The 12,454-nt window shown below is 34.0% G+C and overlaps 1 protein-coding gene across 29 annotated transcripts in view; it reads right to left on the bottom strand.

The window, feature by feature from the left end:
- The window catches only part of Rims2 (regulating synaptic membrane exocytosis 2), a 540,571-nt gene that overhangs the window by 248,006 nt on the left and 280,111 nt on the right, over window positions 1-12,454 (bottom strand). For 28 of the 29 annotated variants that reach the window (XM_052160864.1, XM_052160857.1, XM_052160861.1 and 25 more), the window contains one exon: window positions 9,667-10,589. In XM_052160864.1, the coding sequence (XP_052016824.1) occupies window positions 9,667-10,589 (923 nt within the window). Of the gene's footprint in view, window positions 1-9,666; window positions 10,598-12,454 lie in introns of all 29 variants that reach the window. The other variant, XM_052160867.1, reaches the window with a different exon arrangement.

Raw genomic sequence — 12,454 nt, 5'->3', positions numbered from 1 at the left:
TTAAAGCTTAGGAATGAGGAATAGATGAAATTTAATCAGAGTGAAGTCCAACATGAAAGCAAAAGGTAAGGCACTCCACACAGTAAAGGCTGCTTTATAAATAGAGCAATCACCAAAGAGAATATCTTCATTTATATAATTCCAAAACTGAAATAACAAAAGCATTTACAACAGGTAACAGCTAAACAAACTGACATATGGTTATCACAGGATGCTGCTATCTAACAATTATTTGAACAAGAAAGACTGTTGAATGAGGAGGTGAAGAAACTATTGACATTTGAAACATGTTGAAAGGCATTAATGCTAAATGGAAAAACAAATCTCAAAGTGTCATTAAGAGAATGTTTTATGGTTGAAATCATATGTATGTTGTGTTTTGAAGTCTTAGTGTCTGTACCAGTAGGAATGATGGGAATTAATGTGATGTCTCTCCAGAGCATTAGAGTGACTCTAGGACAATCAACCGTAGTCCAAATTTGTCACTGGAAGATTTCAAAAACTGAACAAGAAAGTCTGTAAGTTTTAAATTTCTGTTGTGAGTCATGCAACAAATCCAAGTGACTAGTGAGAGTCAGTGTTTTACATATGACAGAATTACTGATCCATTATTTTATTATTAGTTGTGATAACTGCTAATGCCTTGTTTGGCTAACTTTGTTTATTATTCTCTATAGATGTGCATATAATGATAAATGGTATAATATAGAGTTAGGCACTGTCTATGGGTATAGGATTCCATTAGGACTTTGGGAACCTATCCATGACAGATAGGAGGAAGGTACTACAGACACAGTGCTTCACTGTTTCTTCCTTTGGATACAAGTTATCAACGCTGGAGGAAACTAATGCAGGGCACTCAGGCTCTGTGTTCTATGCTAGCAATTTTCTCCTTGCCAATGGTTACTTCAATGGAAAAGTTAAGCTAAGATTTTTCTGTCTTTTAGACAGCATTCACCCCCATTGCAGGAAGTGCTTGATGAAATGATACAGTACTTGACCACAATCTGTGGAGAAAATGGCTCGTTTGGTTAGGAAGTTACATTCAAAGCATTCCAAGTTCCGAATCAGTATGATAGCTAATTGTTCTGTTAGTGAGAAAATGGTCAGGCTATGAGTAGCCAAAGGATTGAAACCTTAGACTAATATTTTTTTCATTCATTTACCTTTCTAGAAAATACAAACTAGCAAATTGTATTTTAAACATTGAGAGAAAAAGTGTGGTTATCTTACTTGCAACGATTTTTCACACTTGATCTTAGCCAAAAGGTTGAGAAGCGATTACAATGATTTTTCTTATAATCATTAAAGTAAGGCAAGGGTTTATAACAAATATTGTATCACTGGTTGTAATTAGGTTAAATGTAAGTCCTGTAGTATACTATGACATTCCTCAATTCTTCAATTCAGCATTATTTTTAAAATAATAATGTTACATAAATTATAGCATTTCATGGCAGGGTTTCAAACTGGAGCTAGAATACCTATGTTAAAGTACTGATATCACTCTGCCTTTTATTAGTTGTGTGGTTCAGCAAATCACTTCACACACTGGGTCTCATTTTCTCATTTATATAAAAAGAAATTGTTATGTCATGAAGGTTGTTGAGAAGTTGAAATAGGGTAATAATCATAAATATTCATTGCAAGCTATAGCCCTATCCACGTTGATGGCTATCTTCCTCAGGAAACAAAGTCAGCATGCCTCTCTTCAACCTTAGTTCTCATAATAGTAGTTTATTCTTTTCAATTACTCAGGATAAATGATGGAATTTCCCAAAATATGGTCCTTACAACTTAGGTTTCACCAAATGCTAATGGGCTTCATTAATTTAAAAGGTTCCAGGTAAGAGAATATTGGAAAACTCTAAACTGATTGCATAAATAGATTTCTTGACTACAGAGCTGAGTTCCTTTTTTTCAGGTAGCAAAGACAATATGCCTTGCTGAAAGGGTCACATAACATTATTTTCATTCAGTTAACTAAAACACATAAGCCTACTAATGATATGTCCCAAGCACTGGGACATATTTTGAAAATTAATATTAAAACTTTTCTATAGAATTAAGTTAGCATATGGAGAAACTGCCACATAAACCAAGTAATAAAGAGTTCTCTACAGGAGATATCATAAAGGGCATTTGTTTTCAAACAATTTCCCATGGTACTGTGTCCAAGGTACTGGATGTGGGAAGACGAATGACTATAAGAGGCTTTGTCATTCCCTACTTCATGGCCTTCCTCTCTTTCCATGGGACTTGTGATTTGCTCCTAAAGAGGCAGGGTATCACTGTGTATCATCAAGTTGCTATTTAAGTTGCTTATAGCTATTCACTTTGCTAGCTTACTAAGTAAGCAGCTAATGTAAAGAACCTGCAAGCCACCTTTAGATATTCTGATCAACAATTGAGAACAGTGGCCATTGCATTATAGACCATTAGAATGGAAAAAATATTACCCATTAAATGATGACAAACATGTAATGTCAACAAGAATATTTGAGGGTGTGGCTGGAGAGATGGTTCAGCAGTTAAGAGCACTGACTGATCTTCTAGAGGACCTGAGTTTGATGCCTAGCACACACATGGTTCACAAAACTGTAACTCCAGTTCCAGAAAATCCGTGCCCTTTTTTGTTTTCTGCATTTACCAAACACACATGTGTTGAACAGACATACCACCAGAAAAACACCAATGCACATAAAGTCGCAATTTACAAGGACAAGCATAACACCAGGAAAACACTAATATACATAAAGTCACATTTTAAAAGGATTTTCATAATAGAAATTGGACTTGATTTTACATATACTTTTTAAAAACATGATACAGTAATTTCATAACACTGCCTAATCAAAGAGGAGCATAACTCTGTGTGTATGTGTATGCGCGCGCGCACGCGCACACGCACATGCGTGCGTGTGTTGTGTGTGTGTGTGTGTATGTGTGTGTTTACTATGACTGAGTCTACTTATTCAAAAGTCAAAGTCCTCTATTAACATTACAACTAATATAAGTACTTAGCATAAAACTATTTGCCAACAAAATTATCACCCATGGCAATAAGATTTTAACTTCTATACTTCTCTTGTATAGGTCTTTAGAAAATAGCTATCCATAAATTGGAAACATCTATTAAAAATTCCACAAAGAGCCAGGTGGTAGTGGTGCATGCCTGTAATCCCAGCACTCTGGGAAGCAGAAGATTTCTGAGTTCAAGGCCAGTCAGGTCTACAAAGTGAGTTCTAGGACAGCAAGGGCTATATACAGAGAAACCGTGTCTCCAAAAAACCAAATCCAAAAAACCAAAACCAAACCAAACCAAAACAAAACAAAAAAACCTTTAAAAAAAATTCCACAAAGAGTTTTAAGTCTACATGGTTTAGACACTCTTATTTGCTTACTTATCTCAGGTATCATAAATTAATGCTTTCTTTAGTTTATTAATATATATTAAACTTTTAGTAGCTTTGTTTTATGAATATATAGTCAACCCACTAAAGACAGTTAAAACTGTGAGATTATACAAGAGGATACTTTTCACAGTTGATAACGAGGCCTAAACTGAGCCTAATATAAAGCTGACACCTTTTGTATTGGATTTATATGTTTAAAAACACTTGCTTCTTTTTGAAAGGCCTGGTCTCTACAATATCAAATCTTTCCACCTATATTAACATAAAATTTAAAAAAACAGCTAAAAAATAAGTAGGATAAGTCCTGGAAAGAAAGCTAAATACTGAAATGAGTGCTTCAAAAGGATATCTTTGTGCAGTTAGGAGAATGATTAATGATATAACTATATAATGAAGTTGAAAATATGCCACATTATGATTAATATAAATTTAATAAAAAAGAATAGAATCTACATCAGTTAGTCATCAAACACCAGTCCCAACGCTGACTCAAGGTATCAATGAGAATGACGGAAGCATGGCGCCAAGCAACTCACTAGGCTCTAACATGAGGGTCGGGTGGCTCTGCGGCTGTCCATGTGTGAAACACCTTATATTGCTAGATTTCAATCACAAAAACAAATAACTAAAATTGAAAATACTTTTGATTGTGGCTGCCACGAGCACATATTGACATATGTCCTTGTCACTATTCACCATAAAATGGTATAACACTCTGTAAATACATATACATTGCTTGTTTCAAGATTTAAGAGCACAGGATGATGTGCACAGGTTATATGCAAGTACCTTCATTCTAGATTTTAAAAAAGTAAGCATTTGCATATTAGGGTGTCTGATGGGGGGTGTCCTAGAATAATTCCTTGGAACAATTAAGGGATGATTATGCAACATTAGGTGGTCAAACATGCTTACACATATGCATGCACAAACTTGCACAAACGTACACAAACACTTGTAACAAGCATGTTACTGGACCACTATCCTTATCTGTGAATTTACCTGATACTTTCTGCTCTGCTCCATTTTTTTTTTCATTTTTTAAATAGGTCTTAGTTGTGAGCATCTCAGTAAGGAGAACTGAGAAAGGGAAGTGGAAGGCAGGTAACGGGAAGAGGGAAGGAAGATCTGGATTCTGCTCCAAAAGGGATGACTGGCAGTACCTAGCCATACTTATGGTTGTCACAGAGGCCTGGAGTGTGATTGGCACCTAAAAGGCAGAGACTAGGGATGCTGTGAGACACTGCAGTGCATGAGGCCATCTCATAAAACACACAACTATCTAGGACCAACAATGGATGGTGATGATTAAAGAAGGAAATAAAAATAACAAAAAGTACATTGTAAAGTTTATGAAAAAAACTCAAACTTTAAGAACATTAAATGGGTAAATTCAGAGGCACTATGGCAAGAGCATTAAAAACGTATTTCAATCAGCTTATAATTACTTAGATGAACACAAATAGGGCAGGTAATTTAAAATTCTGAAAGTTTGGTATATCACATTAAACTAAAATAAAGATAAGTGTTCTAAAACAAATGGTGCACAGAAAAATTATAGTATAGAATGAATGACTCTTCTGAAGTCTATGTATCTAGTAATTTCATTCTTAATTTCTTGAGGTGAGAAAGAATGCTATTTACCTCTACATTCTCCACTGGATCCAATCCAACACCTTCTAAATAATAGGCACGGAAAAAGTTCTTGGCAGAAAAATGAGAAATAGATGCTTTATATTTACTGAGGCATTGAATTATAGCTCAAATTACACCTCACCAATTAAAAACAATGTATCCTTCTTAAACATCAATGTGGAGATTTAACACAGAGCAGATCCTGTAACAGGTAAAACCAACACAATCCACATAACCATAATTACGTATTTAGCCAAAACCCTGAAGAATCATCTTGTGGAATTATTAACTTCTACAGAACATTAAATAAGTAAACTAGAAATTATCAGAATACCTGCTACTTGCTAACTATCATATGTGTGTGTTTATATAGTTTTATTTGGTTTCTTCAGTAGCCAAATTACAAAAAAAAGGCTATTGTTTAGGATGGATATATATATATATATATATATATATATATATACACAAACTTAGCTCCAGCAGAGGCAGAAGAGGGCATTAGATAGCTATTCTAGGACTGGATTTAAAATGATTGTCAGCCACCACATGCGTGCAGGGAACTGACTGAGATTCTTTGCAGGAACTGCTGAGTCATCTCTCCAGCCCCACCCAGAGTGTTCTAAAAGCAGCACAAGTTTTTATGTGTGTTCAGTGAAGAGCACACCCACGACTGAATCTCTTAGGCTAAGAAAGAGATGCTCTTCCTCTTAAACCTCCCTTTCACTTTTAAATAAATAAACAAACAACTACACAAATTATTGTTAGCATCACAATAAAATATAAGCAAAATAACAATGATTATAGATGAGTGAAATTCTGTGTATTCAAACTAGCGACATCTAACCTAAGCAGCAAATTAATGTCAAAAGCATCAGTGCCCTAATAATGTCTCTAAGACATTATTAAATAAAGGAAGGGGGGAAGGGAGGGAGAGGGGGAAGGAGTAGGGAAATAGAGAAAGAAAGAATGAATGAATGAAAGAAAGAAGGAAGAAAGGAAGGAAGGAAGGAAGGAAGGAAGGAAGGAAGGAAGGAAGGAAGGCCAGCCAAAAGGAAAGCAAAATTAAAAAAAATCAAAGCTTGTTTTGAGCTGAAAGATGAGCCTTTATTATTAAAACAGCAAGGATATCTTCTATGTAGTAGACACATACTCAGGATTGAGAATTTTTCTGCAATGATGTAGTGTATGCTACATATTCATTATTAGATAAAAAAATTTAAATTTAGCTGCTTGGTTCAAATTTGCCTTGCAAAGATCTGAGATCATGTATTTAAAAATGAGAACAGAAAGACAAGACAATGGCAAGACTGAGTATGATGTAAACACTTTCTTTGGAATTATTTATACTAGACAAAACAAAAGGTTGATTATCTTTGAGAATTTCACTGATCTTCATCAAAATATCTCAAAAATGTCTAAGAAAAAAAGTATATGTTCAGAGGTTGCTAATAAAACTACTTTAATTATGAGAGGAAAGTACAAAACTCCAAGAATGGCTATATTAGGTTAGGTTGAACTTATAAATTACTTCTGGATTTTAGACCTTTTTACAAATAAAAATGTTACCATAATGATGCAAAGTCAAGACAGGATCCTCTTTTTACAAATAAAACTTATAAATTACTTCTGGATTTTAGACCTTTTTACAAATAAAAATGTTACCATAATGATGCAAAGTCAAGACAGGATCCTCTTTTTACAAATAAAACTTATAAATTACTTCTGGATTTTAGACCTTTTTACAAATAAAAATGTTACCATAATGATGCAAAGTCAAGACAGGATCCTTTTTACAAATAAAAATGTTACCATAATGATGCAAAGTCAAGACAGGATACAAGCATCCTCTCTGAAATCTCTAGGCTCAACAGCTACCCTTTCTTCTTGCTACTCTGTTACTCCTGAAGAATAGAATTTATCCAACAGGAAAAATTACAAAATTTATATTTCTTCCTCCAAATTGGAAAGTATAATTGTGCCTAGGGAGTGTATATTAGCAAAAGGTGATCTCTGTGAAACAAATTATTAGACAGGCAACAAAAGGGCTCTATAAAAGTGTGGATACCAGGAGCCCAAGTTAGAGAAAATATGCATATGAGTGACATGGACTTTCTCTGCCCATAAGATGTGTGTTGTACTTGTGCCCAGCAGTATCAGCAGTAAGTTTAACAAACACAAAAATTTATGGGAATTTGTAATGTCACTAATGTATAAACTTAGGACAAAAAAATACCATGACATGGCTACCATATAGAAATCTTCAGGCATTACATAATACACCTCTGAGTAAAAATATATTCTTGCTCTGTAAATGAAGGCATTACTTTAGCAAAGGATACATAAATTATCTAACAGATGTAATATGAAACAAACCACGTAATATTACTAGTAGTTTTGATCTAATAATATCATAATATATACCCCACCCAAAAGTAAAAAATTACCATGATTAAATATGCTTAAAGACTATTTCTTTAAAAAAATAAAATTTCTACATGTTCTTTAAAAAGTATGGAGATCTGCAGTTCTCTTTTAGAAACTGTATTTCTATTAACTCCATAGTCTCATAGTTCACAAATGAAAGTGAAATAAAGCTGTAACTAAATTTTTTCATTGCACATGCATTTTCCTGATCTGTTTTCTTAAAATTTTATGTCCTCTTTTGTATGCTAGTGACATTAGATATTATTAATCATGATTTTTTAAATAAACTATATTAAATTCCATGAGTAACTGTTATGTTTTCTGTTAAGCCACACTTCCAATTATTTTTATTTTGTTAGTCTATGGTCAAGTGAATTACCCTTCACAATTCTTAGCTATTCTTTTTTATAGCTATTAACTTTATAAAATAAGGTATGGTAAGAATCCTATTGATATTATCGCCATTACTAACTTTATTACACTGTGTGGCACATTTCATTATAGTAGTCTTCCTATATAGGAAGAACAATAAGCCTCTATTCATATTTTCCTTTGTTATAAGGAAAACTTTATCATTTTTCCTACAAGTATCATCATGTCTTGATAATTATTATTTTTTAATTCCATTATTCTGGGTTTTATTTGGAAGATCGTTTGATTTGTATTTTCTATTTGAGACCTATTCTATATAATAAATCACAATATTAATTTTAATCTGTATGATTTCCTGAATTTCTCTGCTTATTACTGTTGATTATTATATAAAAAAAAGGAATGCCTATCAAACAAGACAAACTGGGAGAAAGGAGAAGCAGGGGCTGACATGAAGAATTCATGTCATATACTCACCAGTCTGATATACATTACCATATAGCAAAATAAATTCAAGAAAAAAACCAAAAAGTTAATGGATAAAAATAATTTTAAAAAGAAAATATATACCTAACTAATAGATTTGAAGATGAGTAAGAAAGTATTTAAGGACTGACATAGTGAGAATAAAAATCAACAAAGCAAACTGTAGCCTCACTAAGCATGCTATTCCCAAATGATCAAAAAAACTAATAAATGAGCATCAAAATAGAAAATAAATTTAATGAAATGATAGATGAGACAAAATCCTATTTTAAAACAATTTTTATAAATTGATAAGAGAAAACTAGTAAATATCCAGAAGGAAGCGGACAGAATAAAGAGTAAAGGGTGAGAGGTGACTAGGAGGAGATACCAAATGTCACACATCACACATCACACATCACAATGAAGCCATGTAACAGGCAGATCATCACAGACAGCATTTTTGTGCTCTTTCAATAAACAAAAAATTGGTGCTATGAAATAAAAAGGTCAAGCATTGGTGAAAAGAGTGAAAAATGTTAACCTTTCTGGAAAACAACTCTAAAATATGATTAAAGCTATAAAACTGAAAACTTCAAACACACACACATACACACACACACACATACACACACACATACACACACACTCAGATATGTAGGCAAAAAATTATACATAAAGAAAAAAACATTTAAAAGAAATATCTATACTTCAAAGAAATAAATATTTAGTTAATGATATATTCCCATGATAGAACAACAGTACAGTCACTTAAATTTCTAAAGAATATTAAGTGATTTGAAAGTAAGCTTACAATGATAGCAACTGAAAAGGGATACAAAGGTATCTACAGTGTTGTATTAAGTTTATAAACCTGAAAACTCTAGGAGAAAGGGTTGAAACCTAAGTATAACAGCAGTTCTTTCTTGGGAAAGGGATATAGTGAAATTTCATTCTTTAAAATACCTGAGCAATGTTTTAAATGTTCTAAAAATGCTAAATGTTAAAACAATGTTTTAACAAAAATGTTTTAACAATGTTAAAAATGTGTTGTAAACACATTCCTACATATAGAGAAATGTAAAAATTGTTACTTTTAAAACTAGAACTGTTAAGTATGCATAACTATGCTATGCCATCTAAGGATGCAGGAAACTTCAGCAAAAAAAGCAAGAAAGCAGTCTTTAAAGCATTGTTTGTTTTTATAAAAGGATAAAAAATGTTTTGTAATATAGAATTTTTCTAGCATGGCCACCACCTTTAAAATACTTGAAATACAAGTAGAGGCAGCTAGTGGGTGTTCGCTCAGTTTAGGCAGGATGAGCGCTTGGGCCGTGAGACAGGGCGAGCGTACCTTTCTCACTCACGCTCTCGCTTTCAATCTCCACGTCGTCGCAGCTGGTATACTCGGGCGTGGACGCCAGCTCCTCCTCTGAGCTGCTCAGTGACACCTGGCGCATTTTGCCTCCTTTCTTGGATTTATGAGGCCGTGGTGGGGGCGGCCTCACTGACTCGGACTGGTCCGAACTCAAGGAATCATTCCTTAACATGGTTTCCAGTTTCTCTCGCTTGGTTTTCCTCACAGCAGAGCTGGGGTCTAAGTGGTGCTGCTTCCGTAGGGAGTCGGCGCGCCTCATGTCTGCTCTGTCAAGCGGTATAGGGCTCCTCCGAGGGGTCGGAGGACTATGATTTGTGGTCCTTTGTGGATAAGAACTTTGTCCCTGAGCCTCTCGAGTTCTTTCCATTGAATATGAACGTTGGTTTTCCAGTGCAGCTCTACGTTCAGATACAGATCTTTGCCTTGATGGTCTGTCCATCCTCAGCAGAGAAATCCTGGAATCTTCTAGTTCAGCATTTGCCAAAGAAACATCACTGTGCCTTCTCTCATGTCGCGCCCGGGACACTTCCGCATGGATCCGCATTTGTTCTTCATAGGGCTGAGGCTTTACCGGATACCGGGCCAAATTTGGATCACTTCTGTAGCGAGCCTGGTATTCCTCCTCTCTCCTTTGTCTTTCATATTCATCCCTGCTCTCCACATCTTCTTCATCTACAATATACTCTTTGGAATGTCTATGGCCTCTCCTGTTAGAATCCCGATAACTTAAATGATCAGGTTCATCATAAAATTGAGGTTCACGTTGAGATCGTCTATCAGCATAATCTGATGGAGATCTAGGCATTGTGCTATCTGAAGGAACATACTGTGAGTATTCCTCTCTTTCTTCACTTTCGTATCTTCGATTTTGATCCCTGGACACTGATGGACTTCTTTTTCTAGAAATCAAAGAAAAAGACAATGAGAAGACATTTTAAAAAATTAGACTTCACTGATTCACTGCCAGATGGAAGAATAAATTCAGGTAAAGCCTTAGGTATTCTTTCTCATGAAAGACATAGCTTTAAAATACTGTAATATTATATAAAGTGCTATACAACACGGTGTGTGTGTGTGTGTGTGTGTGTGCACGCGCGCGCGCGCACGTCACACGTGTCATGAAAGTACAGGCTGTATACCAATCTATTTACTTTTGACATTTTTATACAAATGACTAAAGGAAAAACATCAGAGCAAGAACATTATACTGTAGTTACTGGATCAGAATTTCTCAGTTACAGGTATTGCACCTTGACAAAGTGCTAATCTTGGAGCATCTGTATTTTCAAATAAGAGATATGGATTATACACCTTGACTCAGATTGTTCTAATAAACATATATTGGTTACGTACTAATGGTGTGCACTGAATCGTAGATGAGAAACATTAAAGAATGAAAGATTGCCCCTGATAAGAAGCTGACCCTAAATCTTCTTCCAACTTTCTCAGGAACTGAGGGACTACAATTTTATAATATTGACACCAAAGCTTCATCAAATTAATTTGCTTAAATAAAAGGGTTTCCTGTAGAATATTAAAAATCATGCTTAGTATTACAGAACTCTTAAAAAAAGACAGCTTTATTCCTATCTTGAACAAACAACATGGAAGTTCTGAAAATATGTGTAAAGATAGTGAGTCTTCTTCATAGAAGATTCAAACTACAAACAACAAATAAGAAAAATTTACCTCCAATGATAGAATTAAGTTCCATAGAAAAAATCATTAATATACAATACGTAACTAGAAACTGTAAGTGTTTTTTAAGTCATTCTATAGGAAACTTAAATTCAATAGCAAACTAGCAACTGCTTTGTTGTAAAGATTATGTGATATGCCGGAAGCACTGAAGCAGATATGCATGCTAATTTCTATCAGACAAAGTAAAAATGGGATGGTGGATGAAAACTTAAATTGGGAGGAAAATTGACCCTGCTGCTTAAAATAAAATGTGACGTACAGTACACTTCAGTATGCTTAGACTACCAGAAGCCAGGTCACATCCTACAGTGGGACTCTTGAAAATAAATAACCCACCGTCAGTTACTCTAACGTATTCATGCTGTGACAAGAAAACAGCTACAAAGTACGTCATGGATTGTTTCACAAAAACTTATGTTCCTGTTAGATCTACTCGCCCACTTCTCACTATTAACCCAAAGAGGTCAGAATTCCTTTTCTAGTTTTCCATATTAAAGTAATTTTAACAGGAATCCATTAATAAAAATTACGTTTGAAAGTTCCTATATCCTGTTTACCAAGTAGCATTTCTGCCATTGCTTAGAATTTCTAATGAGGTCAAATAACTGTCCTGTCAATTTCTAAATATTCTCCTTGTATAATGCACCAAATGTTTCATTATAAATGCTTATATGACTATGTAAAATAATTTGAGTAAGAAAATCTATCAACTACCGATTTAAAATTTCATGTCTGCAAAATCATAGTGATTGATGAGAAAATGCCAAAAAATTAACTGTTTTCAAATATGTTACTGTTCTAATATGCAATTATCACTTTAGTTAATATATTGAGTATTAATTCTTCTTGCTATTATTATAATTCTCATAGGCTATCTTAAGTGATTTATGTTAATGATACCACATATAATACTGAACATATTTACAAATTAACAATTAAGCATTTGAAAATACAGCAGTAGATATTTGAAAACTTTTATAAGGACAATGAAGGAACAAATGAATAGACAAACCTTAATATTTGTATATTTTTACCTCTTAATGATATATGAAACTTTAGGAAT

Source organism: Apodemus sylvaticus, chromosome 17 (genome assembly GCF_947179515.1).
Source record: "Apodemus sylvaticus chromosome 17, mApoSyl1.1, whole genome shotgun sequence".
Classification (NCBI taxonomy): Eukaryota; Metazoa; Chordata; class Mammalia; order Rodentia; family Muridae; genus Apodemus; species Apodemus sylvaticus.
The sequence above is the reverse complement of the archived record's forward strand: the minus strand, read 5'-3'. Positions and strand labels throughout refer to the sequence as shown.